This window comes from Symphodus melops (genome assembly GCF_947650265.1).
Source record: "Symphodus melops genome assembly, chromosome: 2".
Lineage (NCBI taxonomy): Eukaryota > Metazoa > Chordata > Actinopteri > Labriformes > Labridae > Symphodus > Symphodus melops.
In genome coordinates this window covers 9,733,889-9,757,330 of record NC_136692.1, presented here as the reverse complement: position 1 = coordinate 9,757,330, position 23,442 = coordinate 9,733,889, and the positions used below count along the sequence as shown (strand labels likewise).

Genomic DNA, 23,442 nt, shown 5'->3' with positions numbered 1-23,442 from the left:
TGTCCTCCTTCCCCACAATAAATACAGAGTCTCAAAGAAAATCGTCTATTCCGCTCTGTCGCCGTCAACCGACTCCGTCCCAATTGCATTGGTTCCTCAACATGATATGAACTGCTCGGTGGGTCATTATGAGCAGGAAAACCCGCACATTGAGCCCCGGACTCCTGAGCACCCGGAAATCCCCATTGCTGAGCTAACTGCAACTTGTCTCTACTCCTTTCGCGTTGTCTCTCATTTAGACGATTGTCAATTTTAATGGAAAGAGTGATAAGATCTTGTAAACAGTTAGTCTCAGCACGACCCACAAGTCCATCTTTTACCGGCTCATTTAACCCCTTTAAAAAGATCCCCTGTAAGGCTTGATCATCCCACCCCAACTGGGTGGCTAGCGTCTGAAACGCCACCGAGTATTCGGCAACGCTATGGTTACCCTGACGTAACCCAAGTATTTGATTCCCAGAATCTTTGCTGGCCACCGGGTAATCAAAAACTGTCTCCATTGCTTCGGAGAAGAGCCGGAACTGAACATTATCATTACGAGGGTTCGTCCAAAAAGCTGTTCCCCATGCCCTCGCTCTGCCCGAGAGTAACCCCAATACATAAGCGATTTTAGCTCTGTCGGATGCATATGTAAGTGGTTGGGTCTCAAACACAAGTGCGCATTGAAAGAGAAAAGACTTACATTCTCCTAGTTTACCACAATAACGTTCAGGAGCCGGGACGAATGGCTCACAAGGTTGCGCCCCACTGGGGACAGAAGCGACAGGGTTAGTGGGCATGACAGAGGAAGCCTGAGACACTAGTAGCTGATTCTCCACACGATTTAAACTAGCAGAGATCACGTTAAGTGAGTTAGCTAATCCCCGGAGAGTCCGATCGTGGTTACCTAACATGATACCCTGAGAAGTTATGGCGTTTCTCAGCAGACTATTCTCTGCGTCTGGGTCGGCTGGTTCCATTTTTGGCCAGATTATTCTGTTGTGACTCAGAAAATCTTCGGAACCAAGCGCACGACTCAGACAGAAGGACGTTTAACAAATAACAATTTATTAATAAGTGACACGGGGTGAAATAATTGTGCAATACAATAATCAATGTGACTCTAGTGCAACCTAACAACCCTAAACCTAAACACGCGTGATGAGGAGCCAGATCGGACACACGAGACGAACAGGGGAAGACGGAGTCGCAGGAAGGACGGGAACGGGGACTACGGAGAAGGAGAAAATACAAGAGGTTAACAAACACGAGTAAATACAAATATCCAAAAAGGTACGAGGAGCAAGAGCAAACACTGGAGAACAAACCCATGGAGATGAAACAATAATCTGGCGCTGGCTTCCTGCAAGGAGCCAGCTTAAATAGCCTGATGATGATGAGTGAAGACACCTGTGACCGCAGCTGAACCTGATTGAATAATTAGTGAGGGAAGGGGAGACACGAGGGAATGACAGACGGAAAAACACAACAACACAGCACGTGGAAAACACCCAAACATGACATTTTACGTCAAGCTATAACAGCTTTTTCAAGATAAAGCTTGTTCAAGAAGTAAAATGTTACAATGCTTTTCCAGTGTAAAGAAAGGGACATTTGAGCTTTAAGAAAATGTAATTAAGAATATGACTCGGTTTTCAAAACAATACGTATTTGTTGCACACTTATACCCGAAGGACCAAGCGTGCATGGGATTTTTTTATTTCTTTAATTTGCTCTGAAACACAGAGACACAACATATCAACTTCACGTGGCTGCACACTCTCGGACGTCTTGGTCAACTGCTATGCATGGCATCAAAGATCCGCTATTCAAAGATGATGCTTATGCCTCTCAACAATAATACAAATATTCTGCACACACATACACACAGTAAATATTCAAGAAGGCTAACTGTGGATTTTCTACTGTCATTTACATCACTTTTCTTACCTGAAACACAGAGACACAAACACAACAACTTCAATAATATGAGAGGGGGGGTGCCTACTGTCCACAAACATGCCTGAAATAACACGGGCCTCACATAATAGAGATGATAATGTCTGGTAACAGGGTGGACATTTGACCTCTGTCACACGGAAAGAATCTATCTAAAATTAATAGATTATAATATCCTGAGCTGGACTAATATCATTTTCTGATAGTTTATAAAGCCCTCCTTCAGATCAAATGTTGAAATCATGAACATTTTGACATTTTTTTATGAAAAGGTATCGAGCTGAAATGGCACCGAATAGCAGGAATGACTCATTTATCTATTCGCTCCCATTTGTTATTATTTCAATATACTTGTCATGGTTGTTATTATGAGTGGGCATGGCTACCTGGCATCGGGGGTAAGCGATGTCATGAGAAGGTGTGGCCGGGGCCTTTAATTGGGGACAGGTGTAAGATTCGGGGGAAAAGAGTGGAAGGGCAAACAAATTTCCAACCACGCCACACCACACCACACTACACCACTCCATAGCACACAAAGAAACGCTGTACTTAAATCCATTACAACGAATAAACGAACTGAAGAAGGATGAAATCAGGGTGTGCGTTGTCTAACTGACCACTCTTAACATAAAGTTGAAAATTTGCCCGTCCGATCACGGGGAGAGGAGGGGAGAGAGCAATGCTGGAAGGATTCCATGAATGAAAACCAGGAAAATAAGGATCGATCAGCTGTTCTGGTGTCTCGGAGAGCCAGGAACTCGCCGGTACCGTGAGTAGAGGCGCCGCTTCCTGACTGTGGCAAATCAAGCATTAAAGAAGATATACGAAATGTTTGGATGTGCATAAAGAAACCCCACGGTGACGTGAATTAATAAATACGGAAATACACGAACACAGCCACACAGCTGATCGCCACCTCTGCGCAATCAGCTGATCGTCTCTCCTTGTAACGCACGGATAAAACACAAAGCATCTTATGGAATAAGTCATTGTGCTCACATGAATCCAGTGATTAAAGCGCTAATAAACCCGAGGGTTTCTTGACAGACACTGAGCGGTGACTGCGCGTACCCGACACAGAGCGCTGGGTGCGCGTGCCGGACACAAAGTGACAGCTAATAAATAAAGACAATTAAACAAATCCGGCCAAGTGTTTATAAATAAAACAAATGAATAACGGGGAATCTGTGACGATGGCTGCAGGAGGGGATCTCGCGGACACAGAAACAGAAGCTGAAATGAACAGTAGACAGTATAAATCACTAAGCGCATCACGCAGAGGTAAACTCGGACATTGCACGCGCAAACTAAATGAAATTAAAACAATGATGGAAGAAAGTGCTGATGTTAATAGAGTACAAGAAGGTTTCGCTGAACTTCAAAGACTGCTTGATGAATTTAAAGTGTGCCATGAATCTGTTCAGATACTGTTGCCTGATGACGCAAGAATAAATGAAACTCTTCACTGTAAGCCCGGATGTCATATCTACAAAAAAATATTAAGTACAATGTACTTAAATTTGAAAATTTTGTTTCGTTACTAAAAAAATTTAAGTATGTTCTGCTGATCTGCAGAAAAAGTTGATTTTGTGAATAACTTTAAGTTTCATGCACTCAAATAATTAAGTTTTAGCCCTAACCACAACCAGAAGGCCTCATGAAATTTACTGAAATTTTAAACCTGTGTTCTGTTGTTGCTTGTTAATTTATCTTTTATCTGCCAAATATAAGTTTTAAAAAATCATATTGATTATTGAGTGTTTTTACATTAAAATCAGTTTCTTCTCTTCCAGTTTCGTATGTTTTAGGGCTCATCCTGCACTCAGGAGTATTTACTAGATTTGCACCCAGTAAAAATGCTTACTTAGATTTTTATATCACACTGTGACTCTGAATTTACAGCCCCTGTAAGCTAGTAGGCATGTGCAAGACCGACCACATTGAACATCCTGTTTCAAACTCGTATTTATAGTATAATGAGCCTTTATTTTGAAAACAACCGAAAGCGCGTTATAATTACTGCACACTTGACCTTAACATCGCCCCTCCCCCACAACGGTTACCTGCTGCATGTTTGACAGGTTGAATTGACATTCGGCTGCAACTTGTCTCAGTGAGAGGTTTCTACCTGCCATGTGGTTCCTTCCTTTTTATTCACTGGATATTTATGAGCAGTGGAAACTTATTTGAACTTAGCAACTGCGGACGTTTTCGGCTGCTAGCTTGCGGACGTTTTCGGCTGCAACTTGCGGATATTTTCGGCTGTTGGCAGAGGACAGTTTTTCGTGTGGCAGTTCGCCACTTTTTCACTGGAGAGGCTGTTTTTAAGTTGTGGACAACTGTTTCAACCAGTTCAACGGACCTTTTTTTTTATTGTTCATTCTTTCGGCGGACACCGCCCCACTTTGAACCATAGACTGTCCTTGAACCCGCGCCCCAGCAAAGAAAGGAGGGTGGACGGGACAAACGCTGCGCTAAGGTCCTCTGAATTTGGTGAGTAATTATTGTATGTCACTTGCATGCCTCGTTTTTGTAGCAGACGTTACTGTCATAACATTTTCTCTCTAAATTTGCTTTGTTTAACTGTTGAGGGTAATCAGGAGAGATGCTTTGGAGGTGCAAGTATTGTTCTCTTAACTATGGTAAAAGAGGAGAGCTGTTTAAACATTACAGGCTTAAACATGGAACTTATGCCAGGACCGAATCATTTCCTTGTTTACATCAGGAATGTCTCTGTACCTTTACTTCCCTAAATGCACTGAAAATACATTTATCCCGCCTTCATCCTAAAATTCAGGACCAGCAACCAAGTTTAGGTGTACCAGTTAAGTTTTGCTGTCTGTCATGTGACTTTGCTGAGTCTTGTTCTGAGACACAATACTTCAGTCACCTGCATACTGTACACTTAAAAGTTAACCATAAAATCAGGTGCCCTTTTAAAGAATGTAACTTTGAAAGCAGTGTGTACTCCACTTTCAAAGCTCACAAGAGCAAAGTACACAAGGGACAGAACTGGAAGAGTTTCAAGTCACAAATGATCGTTTCTGATGATGACAGTGGTACAGCTCGAGAGCAAATATCAGAAATGTCACATGATGACATGGACGAGTTAGAAGAGGATATTGGTGAGGCCAGTGCAAGTGATCTTTTTGATTTACAAAAACAGCTTGAACACAATTTAGCATCGCTAAAGTAGCCCAGCTAGCGGGGAAAAACCACCATCAACTGGGACGGGGGAGCATTCATGCTGTCCCACACCTGGGACTCTCTCCTCCAGAGACCATTGGACAGCGGGGGGCGCGGCCAGCCTGATAGACCTGTGAGATCCGTCAGGTTGACCACTCCTAGGAAGAACAACATATAAGGATACGTCACGGCGATCAGCTGACGCCTCTGAGAAAGACTGCAGATGACGGTCGAAACATGTCAAGGTAAAAAAACATCTCCTACTATTACTCGTCTGAAAAGTACAGTTTTATTTGTTTTTCCCAAGTATAGTTTTAAGAACATAAATGTTATTGGGTGGGGGTAGCTTTTCTTTATCTTTTCCCTGGTACCTTTTTTGTCATCTCTTTATTCTTCTCCTTTCCTTTCCGCTCTTCTTTCCTGTCTTTTTTTCTGTACATTCTTAAGTGTCCTCCTTTTTCTTGAATGGTGGTGAAAGTTCTGGCATTTAATTGACAAATACATGTAAATATCTTCAGCTAACTTGTGTTCTTTTGAGTACATTTTAGACTACTGAGCCCACTGAGACCAGATGCATATGTGTTCGGGGCCTGCCAGTTATCTTGGGGGATGATCCCTCAGACTTCTTCAGGACCAACACAGTAAGTAACTTAATTTTAAATTGTATACAATATGGTTTGCTGGCTTTGTAGCTAGGGACAGTCCCAGTCATGCTGAAAAGATTGGGAGGGGGGGATAATTACTTAAAGTACAGTTTATATAGGATGAAGCTTAATGATTATGTTCTCTCCTGGTCCATCTCTCTCTTTCTTTGCTATGCTGTCGCTGACTAGGAATCATTCAGTCAGACTGCAGTGGGAATCCTGTGCGTAGATGAGGAACATCATCAGCTGAACCCATCCAGAGTGGGCATAATCTTGGAAGGAAATGTTGTCATGAATGAACTGTCCAACCTGCCTCAGGCCTTCTGCATCCTTTTTGGACTGATTTATGCCCTTCACCTGGACTACCCAAAGTCCATGTAGTACACTTTCCACTTTGTCCAGCAAGTGCTACTCAACCTGGGTAAAAGTGAGCTGGCACCAAAAATTCAAACACTGAAAAATCTGCTTACCTTGTAAGTTCCAGGTAGGCATTTTATGACGTTTATGTTTGCTGTTGTGCACTGTTTGCATTGTAAGTTTTAAAGTTTCTTAACAGTTGCATCAGAAGGGCAACTCCCATCATTTATACTTGTTCAAGATGTCTAGTTTCTACTTGAACGGAGAGCCGTTACACATAATGCTGTATCTTAACATACGTCTTCACAAATCCACTGAAAAATTACAGACCGAGATGGGTTGGTAGTGATTAACCCATTTTAAAAAAAAATGGTGCGACATAACTTGTTTTACCTTTTTTTTTAGTTTTTTATGTGAAGTAAAACCCAGTGCTGGGAAGTTTTATTCAGTGCTGACTATTACTGCTCGCATGCTGAAGTGCACCTGTTAAAACAGGCATTCAATGTTTACGTTTGTAACTTACTTATGTTTGTGAAAAACATTCTTCTGTTGCAAATTACATTATTCCACTGTTTAAAATATGGAAATAAAAAGAATGTACTTCTGTATTTAGTGTTTTGATGTTTTCTTTATTTAGTTTTCTGGGTTAATTAAACAAATATAATCATAAATGTACTTTAAGGAATTAAGTGGAGTAATTGGACAAAGCAATTGAAATAATACATTATTTAAAGTTTAACTTTAACAACTTAGAATTTAGTGTATTGAACTTAAAAAACTAAGTGTAATCAGTGTGCATAGCAATTGATAGTACAGATGATTTTAAGTTAAGTCAACTTGGTATTCAGTGTATTGAATTCAAGCTTTTAAGTTAAATGCACTCAAGCTTCAAGTCCATTGTACTTTCTTTTTTAAGGCAACCGGTTTCCTCGGATTTTTTAAGTAGACTCAACTGAAATGGGTTTAAAGTGTTGATTGGTATGATCCAAAAATGTCTGATTTCACTGCATTCATGAGTGAGGTGGAGCGCTGGATAAAATCCCAGTCTGACCTACAGGCCCTTATTGATACGACAGACAGCGTATCTAAAGCATCAAGGAGCAGCTCAAAAGCCTCATCGGTCTCATCAGCCCGCATTAGAGCTGCAGCAGACAAAGCTGCTCTATTAGCCAGAGCTGACACTCTGAAGAAAAAGCATGAACTGGAACTGGAGAAGCTTCAACTATGTTCAAAAATGGAAACATTGGAATTAGAAGCAGATGTTGCTGCAGCTGATGCAAGAATGAAGACCCTGCAAGAATTCAATGACAACATGGAACATAACTCAAAACCCGGACTGACAAGGATGGAAATAAGTCGGGATGAACATGAATATGTGAAAGAAAAACCACCTGACCCAAAGGAATCACTGGAGGCAAAATCAGTCCTGTTTACAAGAACAAATGGAAGCCTATCACATCTCGGTTTTGCAGAGCTTGGAGCAATACCAAAAACCCCACTACAAAGAATAATTCAGGCTCAACAGATCCCAAAATCACACGGCAAAATAAAACCAGAAGAGCGTGCAAAAACTATAACTCATAAATCTAATACTGACGCGCCTGATCAGTCATATAAACAAGAACATTCTACACCTAAAAATGAAATGAATCAAAGCCTCGACCTCACAACCATTATGCAAAGACAAATGGATCTAGCAAACCTGCTTGTAATTCAGCAGAGACAGGCTTCACTTCCAAAAAGAGAAGTGCCTGTATTCAATGGTGATCCTTTTGCTTTCCGACCATTCATACAAGCTTTCAAGCATAACATCGAGGAAAAGGCCAACAGTGATGAGGATCGACTGTACTTTTTGGAGCATTACACTTCAGGACAGCCAAATGAGTTGGTTCGAAGCTGTTTTCATATGAATGCCACAAGTGGTTATGCTGAAGCAAAACGCCTGCTTAAACATCACTTTGGTGATGACTTCAAAATAACAACAGCATACATTGACAAGGCCTTGAACTGGAACTCAATACAAACAGATGATGGAAAGGCTGTTCACAGCTACGCTCTTTACTTAAGAAGCTGCGGCAACGCAGTGCAAGATCTTCCATACATGACAGAACTGGACCTGCCTTCAAACATGAAGCAACTGGTTTCAAAGCTCCCATTTAAGCTTTGAGAAAAATGGAGATCTGCTGTATGCGACATAATGGAAAGAACACAGCAAAGACCAAGGTTTCAAGATCTGATAACCTTTATTGAAAGACAAGCCAAAATCATTCAAGATCCTGTGTTTGGAGACATTCAAGATACAACTGGAGGTGAAAAGTTAAGAAAACACAAAACTGACTCATTGTACAATAAATCAAGCAGCAAGAAAAGTTTTGTCACCGCAGTTACTCCAGTTATAACCCGCACAGAACCCAACATGGTCCATGACAAAAAAGTAAGAGGAGAAAAATTACAGTGTACCAGTACAGTTAACAAGGATGCTTTTATAAGGCCTTGTGCATTCTGTCAAGGAGATCACGTGATGGAAGCATGCCAAGCTATGTCAAAGATTTCCCACAAAGAGAAAATTGAGTTTCTGAAGAAACTGAGATTCTACTGGGAACACTGGGACAAGAAAAACCTGTGAAAACCTATACCTTAGGCGGACTGGAAGTTAGCAGCCTAGATGACAGCGACTTCATAGAACTTTCAGAGGTCTTCACACAGACTGCTATTCCTGTTAGTCGAGAGAACATTCCTACAGAGGCAGATATAAAAGGATGGCCTTACCTGAAGGACGTTCACCTAAACTCCATCAGAGCAGAAGTTACACTGCTGATTGGTGCAAATGTCCCAAAAGCAATAGAGCCAATAAAGGTCATCAACAGTCGATGGGCCCTATGCAGTCCTAACACGCTTAGGCTGGACAATAAATGGACCGCTTGGAAGCATTTCACAAGCAGATATGCATGGCCGACCGTGCATTACAGCTAACCGTATTTCCGTGTCAAGATTGGAGGAACTGCTAGTCCAACAACACAATCAGGACTTCTCCGAGTTGGCCTACAATGAGAAACAAGAACATTTGTTTGAAGACAAAAGGTTCCTGAGGATAGTTAACAATTCAATCACAAAGAAAGACGGCCATTATGAAATACAACTTCCATTTCGCCAGGGTAACGTATGTCTACCTAACAACAGAAAGGTGGCAGAACAAAGAGCACTAAGTCTTACCAAAAGATTCAAGAAAGACGAAGCATTTCAGAACGATTACTTTGCTTTCATGAATGACGTCTTGAAGAAAAGATACGCTGAAAGAGTACCTAAAGAACAGCTCACCCGGAACGACGGAAGACTGTGGTTTATTCCTCACCATGGCGTCTACCACAAAAGAAAAAAGACAATCCGGGTGGTCTTTGACTGCTCTTCTTCCTTCCAAGGTACGTCCCTGAACTCGGAGCTGCTTCAAGGTCCTGACCTTACGAACACCTTGTTGGGTGTACTCCTCAGATTCCGACAGGAACCAGTAGCAGTGATGGGGGACATTGAAGGAATGTTCCATCAAGTAAGGATACCCAAGGATGATACAGACTTCCTTAGATTCCTGTGGTGGCCTGGCGGCGACACCAGTCAACCACTGGCAGAATACCGAATGATGGTATCTGTTCGGAGCAGTCTCATCTCCGAGCTGTGCTAATTCCGCACTGAAAAGAACTGCCGACGACAATAAAGGGAAACGTGGCACTGAGACCCTCAACACCATACGTCGCAACTTCTACGTGGACGATTGTCTGAAGTCTGTCTTCACAGAAGGACAAGCAGTCTCTCTAGTACAGGAGCTGAGAGCTACATGTGCCACTGGTGGATTCAAGCTCACCAAGTGGACCAGCAACAGTCGATCTGTCCTTGCTGCTGTTCCAGCAGAAGAGAGAGCTAAGGAGGTAAAAGATTTGGATCTCGACAGAGACAAGCTGCCTATAGAGAGAGCCCTCGGCATGAGATGGAACATAGACTCTGACACATTCTTCTTCATGATAACCCCTAAACAACAGTCAGTTAATCGCAGAAGTATCCTGTCAGTACTGAACTCAGTTTACGATCCTCTTGGATTTCTAGCACCTGTTCTGCTTAGAGGAAAAATTATACTCCAAGAACTCTGCAGGCTGAACTGTGGATGGGACGAAGAAGTTCCAACAGCCTTTGCAGAAAAATGGAAAGACTGGCTGAAAAATCTTGACCTGATCCATAATCTGAAGGTCAACAGATGCTTAAAACCCTCAAACATCAACATCTGTAGCGCCCAGCTGCATCACTTCTGTGATGCAAGTGAGCGAGGTTACGGGACAGCCACCTACCTGAAAATGACGAGCAGCAATGGATTAGTTTACACATCATTCGTGATGGGAAAGGCAAGAGTTGCCCCCTTGAAGGTGGTAACGATCCCAAGGCTAGAGCTTGCAGCCGCTGTCCTTGCCGCTAGGATCGACAGAATGCTAAAAAGAGAATTCGAGTTAAATCTCACCGACTCTGTCTTTTGGACAGACGGCACCTCTGTCCTGAAGTACATCCTAAATGACACACAGAGATTTCAGACTTATGTGGCAAACCGTGTATCTACCATCAGAGATCTAAGTCACAAGTCACAATGGCACCACATAAGAACCGAACTCAACCCAGCGGATATTGGATCAAGAGGTACTACAACTGAGACTTTCCTCAGAGAGGGACGCTGGCTAAAAGGTCCTGACTTCCTTCTGCAACCTGAAACAGATTGGCCAGTGCCTGCTCAAATATCACTTGTAATCTCCGACACTGATCCGGAGATCAAGAAACCTGCTGCTATCTTCGCTACAATTGCTTTGAAAAGCCAAGGCCCTTTGACTCGCTTCATTCAGCACTTCTCATCATGGGACAAACTGATCCGATCAGCAGCATGGCTCCTGAAAATCAAATGGATTCTGAAAAAACAGAGTTTACAGAAAAAAGCAGGTCACACACAAATATCCGTAAAAACTAACATTACTGAACAACTATCAGTGGAGGATCTTACCAAGGCAGAGGAATCCCTTTTGTCCTATGTCCAACAGCAATCCTTTCAAGACGAGGTGACTGCTTTACAAAGGAACCAATCTGTGAAAAGGAGCAGTAGGATCTACAAACTAGACCCTGTCCTTCAGAACGGAATCCTGAGAGTCGGAGGCAGGCTGAGCAGGTCGGTAATGCCGGAGGAAACTAAACATCCGGCTATTCTGCCCAACGACAGCCATTTCTCAGGTCTACTCCTGAATCATATTCACTCTTTAGTAGGTCATTCTGGACGAAACCAGCAACTGCGTAATCTGCAGACGATGGCATAGTGCTGCAATGAAACAGAAGATGGCCGACCTACCCCTTATACGCATAACACCTGACTTACCACCCTTTACTCACACCGGTCTAGACTACTTCGGTCCCATTGAAGTGAAGAGAGGCCGTAGCAGAGTAAAAAGGTACGGAGCCCTGTTTACATGTCTTGCCAGTAGAGCCGTACACCAGGAGATGGCTTACTCCCTAGATACAGACTCCTGTATCTCAGCACTCCGAAGGTTCATCTGCAGAAGGGGTCAAGTAAAGGAAATTGTCTCTGATAATGGTACAAACTTCGTTGGCACGGAACGTGAACTCAGAGAATCACTCACTAACTTTAAACTGAACAAGATCCAACAATCGATGCACACTGAAGGTATCAAGTGGACATTCAACCCTCCTTATGGTTCTCACCATGGAGGTGCATGGGAGCGCCTCATCCAAATAGTTAAAAAGATCCTTTACTCCATCACAAAGGAACAAACCATGGATGATGAATGCCTGCAAACAGCTCTGTGTGAAGTGGAAGCGGTCATCAACGACCGCCCCATTACAGTGATATCTGAAGATGCGACAGATCCAGAACCTCTTACGCCTAATCACTTGCTTCAACTAAGAGGAAGGCCCATTCTTCCACCTGGACTCTTTGAAAAGAGTGACATCTATTCCAGAAGAAGATGGAAACAGGTCCAATACATATCAGACCTCTTCTGGAAACGTTGGACACGGGAGTACCTTCCACTGATGCAGGAGAGACAGAAATGGAACGAGGTAAAAGGAAACCCGAAGGTTGGAGATATAGTGCTGATGATCGATGAAAGCTCACCACGCAATTCCTGGCCTATGGGACGCATTATGGAAACCTTTCCTGACAAGAGAGGACACGTGCGTCGTGTCAAGGTCAAGACCCAGAATGGCACGCTGGAGAGGCCAATTACGAAGCTGTGCTTCCTGAAAGACATGACCTGACAGACCCGACACACCTGACAGACCGACTTTCTTGACTAGGTCCTTAAGTTGACTATTATAAATTGCTTTAATACCTTCAAATCATGATTAATTTGAGCTAAGAAACTAAGAAGGATCAAATAACATTTTCTCCTGTATGTGTACATATAGTAAACCAGCTTGCTGGTGTTATCTAATTACCCTGCAGAATATTACAAATTTAAGTCCTGATAAAGGAATATTTGCCATGCATTTGTTTCGTGATGAACTCCGAAAGGATAACTTAACTTTCTCTCCAGGATGAACTTTTGACTTTGGTGAACTGTTCGAACTCTTGAAGATTTCTTCTTTTTCTACTCTTCCCCTTTTTGCCCAAAGACAATCTTGAGTTAATGGCTTCTTTATGATTTTAATTTGATATGAATTGTCACATAATGGCCAATTGGGGGCAGAGTGTTGAAGCCATTTATCTATTCGCTCCCATTTGTTATTATTTCAATATACTTGTCATGGTTGTTATTATGAGTGGGCATGGCTACCTGGCATCGGGGGTAAGCGATGTCATGGTGTGGCCTTTAATTGGGGACAGGTGTAAGATTCGGGGGAAAAGAGTGGAAGGGCAAACAAATTTCCAACCAAACCACACTACAGCACTCCGTAGCACACAAAGAAACGCTGTACTTAAATCCATTACAACGAATAAACGAACTGAAGAAAAATGAAATCAGGGTGTGCGTTGTCTAACTGACCATTCTTAACATACTTACTCTCTTCCTTCCTTTCTTTCTTTCTTTTTTTGTCTGTCTGTCTGTCTGTCTGTCTGTCTGTCTGACTGTCTGACTGACTCTTTTTTTCACTCTTTTTTTGACTGACTTTTTCTCTCTTTTTTTGACTGACTGACTTTTTCTCTTTTTTTGACTGACTGACTCTCTTTCTTTTTTCTTTCTTTTTTTTGACTGACTGACTTTTTCTCTCTTTTTTTGACTGACTGACTTTTTCTCTTTTTTTGACTGACTTTTTCTCTCTTTTTTTGACTGACTGACTTTTTCCCTTTTTTTGACTGACTGACTTTTTCTCTTTTTTTGACTGACTGACTTTTTCTCTCTTTTTTTGACTGACTGACTTTCACTTACTGACTCTCTTTCTTTTTTCTCTTTCTTTTTTTTGACTGACTGACTTTTTCTCTTTTTTTGACTGACTGACTTTTTCTCTTTTTTTTTGACTGACTGACTTTTTCTCTCTTTTTTTGACTGACTGACTTTTTCTCTCTTTTTTTGACTGACTGACTTTTTCTCTCTTTTTTTGACTGACTGACTTTTTCTCTTTTTTTGACTGACTGACTTTTTCTCTCTTTTTTTGACTGACTGACTTTTTCTTTTTTTGACTGTGTGACTTTCACTTACTTAATGACTCTTTCTTTTTTTTCTTTTTTTTGACTGACTGACTTTTTTTCTCTCTTTTTTGACTGACTGTCTTTTTCTCTCTTTTTTTGACTGACTGACTTTCACTTACTTACTGCCTCTCTTTCTTTTTTGTCTTTCTTTTTTTGACTGACTGACTTTTTCTCTCTTTTTTTGACTGACTGACTTTTTCTCTCTTTTTTTGACTGACTTTTTCTCTCTTTTTTTGACTGACTGACTTTTTCTCTTTTTTTGACTGACTGACTTTTTCTCTTTTTTTGACTGACTGACTTTTTCTCTCTTTTTTTGACTGACTGACTTTCACTTACTGACTCTCTTTCTTTTTTCTCTCTTTTTTGTCTGTCTGTCTGTCTGTCTGTCTGTCTGTCTGTCTGTCTGTCTGTCTGTCTGTCTGTCTGTCTGTCTGTCTGTCTGTCTGTCTGACTGACTGACTGACTGACTGACTGACTGACTGACTGATTTTTTCTTTCTCTCTCTGTTTTTCTTTCTTTCTTTTTTTGTCTCTTTCTTCTTTTTCCTTTCTTTCTTTCTTTTTTCTCTTTTTCTTACTTACTTACTTTGTTGAAGCCATTTGAGTCATTCCTAACGTTCGGCGACATTTGAGTCCCCATGACATATTATGGTGTATTTTGTTTAAAACTGGGTAAATACTCTTTTTGAAACGTTTTTCTTCAAGTATAAATCTTACTCTACCATAGAAAAAAAAGATATATCCTCAGAATTGATTGTTTTAAATTAAATGTTAATTGCCATGTCCCCAGTCATGTTTACGCAACTAAAATTGCATAAATATTGCATAAATATTTAAAAAAATCCAGATTTCTTTTTATTGGTATATAGTCTTTTTTTAAATGTTGCTCATCATATAATAGTTTTTGTCATTTATATAATTTTAATGCATAAAATCATTAAAAGACATTGTGTCCCTGAATTGACTGTCCACCCTGTTACTCTTAATAATAGGAACTTATTTGGTAATTTTGTTTATTTGTTAAGATCCCCAGTAGCTTCTGTGTTAAACAGTAGCTACTCTTCCTGGGGTCTCCATATTTTCATTGACAATATTTCATTAAATGGTGCATGTGTGTGTGTCCACCCTGTTACCCATGTGTTTTTGGGATATTAATAAAATAAAATACAACAATATGATGTTTATCTTTGTGGTTATTTGCAGGGAATAAATTGGTGAAATACAATCAATTAAAACATTTTTCAAATTCCGTCAAACTTCCTTTTATTTCTAAAAGACATCTGTAAGAATTACGTTTTACTTCTAGCTTTAACAGCTTTTTCAAGATAAAGCTTGTTCAAGAAGTAAAATGTTACAATGCTTTTCCAGTGTAAAGAAAGGGACATTTGAGCTTTAAGAAAATGTAATTAAGAATATGACTGGGTTTTCAAAACAATACGTAATAGAGATGATAATGTCTGGTAACAGGGTGGACATTTGACCTCTGTCACACGGAAAGAATCTATCTAAAATTAATAGATTATAATATCCTGAGCTGGACTAATATCATTTTCTGATAGTTTATAAAGCCCTCCTTCAGATCAAATGTTGAAATCATGAACATTTTGACATTTTTTTATGAAAAGGTATCGAGCTGAAATGGCACCGAATAGCAGGAATGACTCGTCTACTTTCCCTGTTTTAACATTATTTGCCTTTCTGGGGTATTCACTTTGTAAGGATGGCCTTGTGGCTTAAATGCTAAAAATGCAGTGAATAAATTTACATTGAAATAAAAAAAAAAGTGCAGCAGCAATACAGTTCATGGAGAAAATGAAACATTTCTCTACAAGAAAAAAAACCAACATAATGCAATTACCAAACAAAAGAGCTTAAAAAATACAGGGTCCTCGCAATGTGTTTTCTGACTTTGTTTCGTTTCTGTACTTGGATCGTGTATGATGCATATGCAGCAGTTTGCCCCTTTGCAGCGCGTTTGTTTCTTTTGCAGCGCGTTTGTTTCTTTGAATTTGTGAAGGAGTCTGCTTTTGCCTTTGAATGTGCACCGTCTGTTTCTCAATATGCAGCGCATTGTCGTTTCACTGCAATGCGTTTAATGTCCCGAGGAGAGCAGCAATGTACCCAGTCGCATTTGATGTCAAAAACCATCGAAGAAGACGGTTTATAGACGAGGAAGACGTAATAAATAAATAAATAATAATAATAATAATAATAACGTAAGATGCACCTTTGCAGTATCATGGGTCGCCGTGAAGAGCTTTGTGACTTTCAGAGGGGAACTATCGTTGGTTGTCACGTGTAAAAAGTCAGTCCGGGAGATTTGTGCTCTGTAAAAGCTGCCTCGGTCAGCGCAGTGATACTTCAGTGGAAACGTGAAGGTATAACCACGGCTTTGCCCCGGAGCGGCAGACCGCGCAAGCTGAAGGAGGAGGACCGACAGGTTTTGGAGAAAGTGGCGCTGGAAAACTGTCTGCCCTCGGTTGAAGCTATTGCCACCGAATTTAGGTCCGCCTCCGGGACCGACATGAGCCCCAGGACCGTCCGCCGGGAGCTCAGAGACATGGGCTTCCGCGGCCGAGTATCCAGTCCATACAATAAGACGAAAGGTGACTTGGGGTTCAATTATGGCAAAGGTTTCATATCAGTCCACATACTGCAACATGCTATGCACAACATTTCATTTAATTCCCAAACGCATCATTTTAGGGCTATCCCTGGGTATAATGGGAGCCCAAGCTAAATTTCTAATTTCTGACAAATATACCCAACACAAGCCCCTTCACTTACTGTATTATAGTATTGACGGAATAAACTAGTGATCTACTGGAGTAGCGACCAATAAAAGTCCTGGCATTTAGTCATCCGCTTTTGATTTGGTTTTGGTTTCTGAAGCCGACTTGTAAAGTTCATTGTAGGTAATGGTGTCTGAAATTAACTTTAAATGGACCCAGTTGAGGGCTGAAACTGAGGTGGGCCTGAAGCCCTCTGCCACCCATCCCTTATTATCAATATCTCTTATTCTTCACAAAATCATAGCTATGCAGACCAAAATCGTTTTTGAACGAGACTGTAAACATGTTTATTTGTGCTCTCTAACTTCCTGTGTGTGCAGACCTTTGGGGTCGTTTGTAGTCAGCCATAAGTGCAGTGTTGCCTTTCCCCATTGGTTTCATCTTTCAAAACCAGATGTTTCCACTTGGTCAGTCAACAAAATTAAAGTGCAAATATTATCATTCTTTTTAAATGCATGATGTCACTCATATGCTGTCTCTCTATCTCTTTTCATATGTGAGAGTATTTTCATCTGTCTTTTATTCCATATAATAATCAACTAAACAGCATTACTTGGATTTAGGTTTTTGGATCAAGTGGCTGATATTAAAAATTGTTCAGTTATTGTTGCACAGAAAGTTTGTAGTTTAAAGACTCCATAGTTGAGCCTTTTGAGTATCCAATGAAATAAGAGGATACAATATTTTCATAATAAAACCACAGTACTACACAGATATAAGATCAAATACAATTACAACAATGCTCAATTTACAGACATAAACTTCAGACCACAACTACTGCTTCTTAACAGTATTAAACTATATTTTGAAAACATGTCTCCTCCACAAAGTATAGTGTAACAATGTTTACCGGACCAGTCTTTGTGGATATTGAATAATTTATTAACATACTTTGAGTTAATGAAGTTACCCAAACCCATTGACATGCCGTGAACTTGGGACTTTGCCTAATTGATAATCCAGCTTTGTTGCCTGATATTTGTCAAAATCCATAGATGTTGTGAAAAATTCTGATTCCTTTAACCTGGACTCAGTTTGTGTAAGACTCTTACACAATTCTGCCATTGCTGCAGTAGCTAAACACAGACACTAATAGAAATGCAGGATGGGTAAAAACTGTTATAAAAGAGAACCAGATTTTGTTAAGAATTTTGTCAGGCCTTGTTTCTGTTTGCATTTTATTCAAGGTAATCTAGCTCTGTCTCAAGGTTTGTGATTTATGTTCTAAGGCTGATGTGTCTGCTAATTCACAACACATTTATGGCACAATATGTTTGGATCAGAAACTTTTAAGAGGTTTTGATCAGCAACATTTGCGCAATCTTTATTTCAAGCTGAAATATGGAGTCTTATTAGTTGAGGAAATGTGAGCAATTACAATCATGGACTCAAACAAGCTGCAGATTATCCATGCTTTACGCCAACGTTGTACTTGTAGTGGGAGAAAAAAGCCAGGAGCACATTTTTTTCACTTCTTGTTTTCCCTTGAGTGCACTTGGTCTTGCTCCAAAACCATGGACACAAATATGCAGACTCCAAAGGATATTAGAAACTGAGTTGGAGGGATTGTTCTTCAATCAGACAGAAGAGCTAACTATTCAGGGGATAAGATCTGGACTACAGGCTGGGTTAAACAACAATCAAAATATGTGAGTTAAGGACAGAGCTCAGTGCAGTTCAGTTAAGAAAAAATGAAATCCATTTCATCATAGAATTGGTTTTATGAAAAAGAGCTTTCATGTCAAAATCTGAAAGTTGGCAGTAAACCTTTATTAGAAATGTTATTGAACCCTGCATGTTTCATCTGTCCCGCTATGACCTTTAAAACTCATGGGCAGATTTTTTACAAGAGCACTCAAAACTACGCAACAGACAATGAATACGTATTTACAATGCCTCTTACCACCGCCACTGGATGGCTGTCAGACGAGGGGGTTAAACACGCTGCCATGTCTTCCGTGAAAAGATTTCAGAGGGGTCATATGTTTGTTAAAATGAAGCAGGATGAGGTTTTTGTTACAAACAATTGTTACACATGACCAGAATGAAATCATCAAAGAGTTAGGATGAACTGTTTAGTCCACAGGGTCAGAAAATCACCTAAATATGAAAGCGCCTCACATACGGCCGTAATTTTCCATCTTGTTTACAAGTTTTCAGAACACATTTACAGTGTTATACAACCAACACTTTTAGATTTATTGGTAGAAACATCGCAAACACTGGATGGATATCTGTCCAACAGCCGGTGCTCATTGTGCTAAACACCTAATGCCATTCAGATTTCAGACTTTTCTTTGCACATCGAGAACATTAATTGAGAAAGAAAATATCAGTCCTAAATGCTTTTGAGGCTAAATCCTTTTTTTGTCTACATAATTATTATGACAAAATGTCTTTTTTTTTTGTGCCAGGAGGAGAAAAAGCTGAGAAGACGCAGGCTTCCCCGAGCCAAAACGAAGTGAAGGTGGATGTGTCTCGCCTGGACGTGCATGTTGGACGAGTAATCTCGGCTCTGCAGCTTCCGGACACAGACGGTCTTTATGTGCAGCAGGTTGATGTTGGAGAGGCTTCTCAGAGGACAGAGGACAGTGGTCAGCGCACTAGCGAAGCACACTCCTCTGGACCAGGTACAGTATGACTCTCATGTGCAAATATATGCTGTAAAAAACTATTCTTAATACAGTATGTTGATTAAAATGCAAGTGGTTCAACTTACAGTTGTTTTCACTGTACAGTCAATTTAACTTTGATAGTGTTAATCAACAGAGCCATGAAATCTTGGCAGACAAGAATGTGCAATGTGTGGTTAAGAGCTGAGTGATTTTAAACATGGCACTGTCATTGAATGAAATCTCTGCAAGACACCGGATTCACTCCACTTGAACTGCCCTGCTATTATCAACAACAGATTTGCAGACCTCGGTCAGCCACATAGCAGCTCAAACCAGCAATGAGGCAAATAAATCAGAACTTGATTAGTCTGCACAGAGTCCGGACTCCCAGCACACTGAACCTCTCTGAACAAAATTAAAGTGCAGCTTGCAAACCATTCCTTGTAGTCCAAAGCAGTGCTTGACCTGAAAACAATTTTCTTTTGGCTCAATAAGCACAAACATCCAGACTAGAACATCTTGAAAGCTTTCCAAGAAGATTGGCAGCTGCTAAAATCACAGCCCGTTATTATCAGTGGTGTAGAACAGGATGTCCAAAAGCTCATATCACTGTCATATGTGTATTGGTAAGGTAATCCACTGGCTTTGGTCAGTGTAGTGTAACAGACGTTTTTTAGTGAATATGTTTTATAGCACAGTCTTCTTCAGTCCTGTTTTGTATCTCCAATGCAGATGCAGAATCGCATGGTAGTCCTGCTGTGTAACCTGAAGCCAGCAAAGATTAGAGGAGTGCTGTCCCAGGCTCTGATCATGTGTGCAAGCTCACCCGACAAAGTGGAGATCCTTGATCCTCCAAGTGGAGCTCTGCCAGGGGACAAAGTCGTTTTCCAGGGCTTTCCAGGTACTCTTACCCAGTCACTGTTTCTGTAAGTAAAGATAAATCATTACCACTATTTCTAGATGAAAAGACAATACCATTGTCATCACAATATTAGCAGATGACTTGTCGATGACTGGCAGAGTGGTGCGTACATGGTGCCGCCCCTAGAGGACAGAAATCACATTAAAAAACATAAGGTGGCGGAGTGGCACTGCGCACGTCCCCATGTATTGAGGCACAGTCCTCGCGTGGGCGGCCCAGGCTTGCGCTCGGCCTGTGGCAGTCCCTCCTGCATGTCTCTCCCCACCTTCCGACCCCATCCACGTTCCTCCTCGCCCCAAAATAAATCTTTAAAAAAACAAAAACTTAAAATGTTTTCCCGCCCTGTGAAAATCTATCCACATTTGGCACATGGCGGTTGTTAATTTACCAGCAATTACCTGATTATCAAATAAGATAATGTTGTATTTCCTGGTCTGGTTAGGTTTATGCCGGTTGTCATCACTTGCTTTTGAAGCTTTATTTGTTTACTTTTCACTCCTGTCAGAAACCTCTCGATACTGGAAGTCCCCCATGCCCCCTGTCGGGGGGGGCGCGCTCCACTGTTTGAGAAGTACTGGCCGAACCCGATCGATTCCCTGTGGCTGAACAGGTGAAAATCCCTGCAGCCAGTTTCAGTGATTTTGTAGAAAGCCTGCAGGTTTTTCTTGTCTGAGACTTGTTATGCAGGGACGTGATGTATATTATGTCAGTCCAGGACCCATACAGCTTGCATTAGAGATGGATGAGTGGAGAATAAAGGAAGTTCCTCTAATGTATCAATCTGATTTGTTGATTGCAGGTGAAACAGACAAAGAGCTGAACACATCACAGGAGGTCTGGGAGGAGGTTCAGAGAGACCTGTGTACAGACGGCCAGTGTATTGCAACCATACAAGGGAGCTGCCTTTGAGGTCATTGGCAAGGGAGTGTGTAAAGCCCAATCCATGAGCAACACTGAAATCAAGTGAACTCCCTGAGCTGCCAGAGCTAACTCGGAGCAAGTCCCTACAACAAGCCAGGATCCAAAATGTTGTGGAAAGCCTCCTCAGAAGAATGGAAGCTGTATATAAGGACCAGCTGTCTTGGAAAGACATTACTGACAATGTTTGACTGGTCACAAACTTAAGTACTGTAAGACAGGCAAAGTGAAGAAAGTGTGTGATGCCCTGAAAATCACTGATATAGAAGTTTCTTCATTTGTCCAAATGAGGGCACTGCAGGAAACATGATCATGTACAACATGAGTGTGTTGAAGTGAAACATGCAGCACACAGTCATCATCAACTCTTTGAAAAGAAAATAGAAGTTCCCCCAAAAATCTTTTTTGGTGTTGGAATTTTCGGCAAAAATGAAAATGTTTTCCCATGATGCCACAGCGGTCATTTCCACTGAACTGTGGATGAAACTCGGCAGTGCAAAAGTCCCTTTGAAATTCTAAGAACAGTTTACTGTGTTTTTCAAAGAGGGTAGAGCATTGGAACAAAGAAGGGACATTACTTTACAATAAGGAAATGTACCCTACAATGATATATGGCATATAATGTATAAATACATGTGTAATAATAAAATGTGCTCACTTAGCTCCTTCAGTTTAAGTCTCAAAACAAGCGGGATTGCAACAGTGAGATTTCACAATAACCATCTCAGAAAAAAAGTCATACTCTTGTGAAATACAGTATTAAAGGTATACTGACCCTTACAGTCATTAAACATGCATGGTCTGAACACAATGATTTGACTTATTAAATATCCTCATAAAGATGTATAACGTTTTTTTACACTCGTATAGGAGAGTTACATAACCACATAGTAAAACACAGTCCAACTAGTTTCACCATTTTTTTTAATTTATCCTACTTATTATTTATAACGTGAGAGGTGTCTTACTTTAAACAGTATTATGCCTGAGATGTATTTTTTTTTATCCTAAAAGGTTGCTTTTGTTCATTTGAGGTTCACAAGGAGTCCAAAGAAATTAAATACAGACATTTCCAAATATCGGCTCAAATGTTAACTTGCTGTTTCGTCAGTAAAGATGATTTGTATCCTTCCTGTCTTTGAAGAGTGCTACGCTGTTTTTTACATCCTGTAACAGGTCATGTTAATCTTGTCTGTAATATGTCGTGTTAGTATCTCAGCCTTTCATCATTATTGCTTGTAAGTATATGTTTCATTTCATTGAAGGACAGAAGTAACAAATGTCTTTGTTTTATGTCATGCTGTTTTTGTGTCTGAATAGTCTGAATCAAGTCCATAAAAATAACCTAAAACACAAAACGTGTGAATGTTCTTCTTCCCTAATTTTGTAGGAAGAACTGAAAAGTGCATGTGAAAAATGAGGATGTGATCCAGGAACTAAGAAGTGGAACAGATTATCCAAGCCATAGTAACTGGAGTTTGTAACGTCTGCACAAGAAAAAAAAATTTATATATATTTTAATTGGCTTTGTTTTATATAGTTAAAATTTAAATACACTCTTTTAAATCTCTTTAATATTTTTGGCTTCAATGCTTAATTCAGCTTGAAAACTTTGATTACCATATTATCAGTTTATAGTTGGAAGCTATAAATAAAATTTGGCAGTTTCAACAAGAAAAGTCAAGTTTGATAAGTTACATGTCGGTCAATGTGTATTCTCTTTAGACGCAATTGTTTAGTGAATATGTTTCAGTGTCTGTTCATATGAGGTCATGAAAGTTGCTTCTGTAAAAACCCTACACCACAATAACAGACAAAGGTGCTTTTCATCTCCTGCCCCAGCATATGTTGACTTTTACTACAGGCTGACCTTAATAGAAGCGCTTTCATTTGAAAAGGTTGAAGCGTGGTGATATTATTTGTCTATCATCCCCTTGACACACCTACAGTACTTGTGTTCAAACCCCACAGGAAACCACTCAGGAGTGAGAGCAGGTACTGTAGCGGTCCTGCACTCATTTCCGTCCCTGCGTCTGCAACAACAACTCGCGTGGAGATGTGAGTCCTGTAAGTGTGCAGTGACTCGCTGCGCTTCACCAGAGCTGAGTCAAATCAACCTAAATAAAGTGCTCCCCCTCATCCCACATCCTGTTTTTGAAAACAGGAAACCCCACAAAACCCTCCCTCACATCTTTGACATAAGCGGATTGTGTTTGTGTGCTACTTAAAAGCCAAACAGGTGTATTACTTCTTTGGCTTTAATGATAGACACATAAATCATAGGTGTCATTTAAGATAATATTATATTTAAAATCATGGGCCAATAATCTATGGTTACGGCAATGGCAGAGTCAGTCAAGAGCACAATCCTTTTGGGGTAGGGCCAGTCTGTACAAAGTCATGAT

At 40.6% G+C, this 23,442-nt stretch overlaps 1 protein-coding gene across 1 annotated transcript; it reads left to right on the top strand.

Annotated features, from left to right (window-relative positions):
- Window positions 1-16,029: 16,029 nt before the first annotated feature.
- LOC306820080 (aminoacyl tRNA synthase complex-interacting multifunctional protein 1-like) lies at window positions 16,030-22,188 on the top strand (the record flags this gene model as incomplete). The annotated part of the gene is given in 8 exon segments (XM_079337735.1): window positions 16,030-16,085; window positions 16,087-16,118; window positions 16,121-16,396; window positions 18,997-19,163; window positions 19,165-19,212; window positions 19,930-20,098; window positions 20,919-21,007; window positions 21,009-22,188. Coding segments are annotated over 8 exon segments (915 nt in total). The 3' UTR covers window positions 21,087-22,188.
- Between the last annotated feature and the right edge of the window lie 1,254 nt (window positions 22,189-23,442).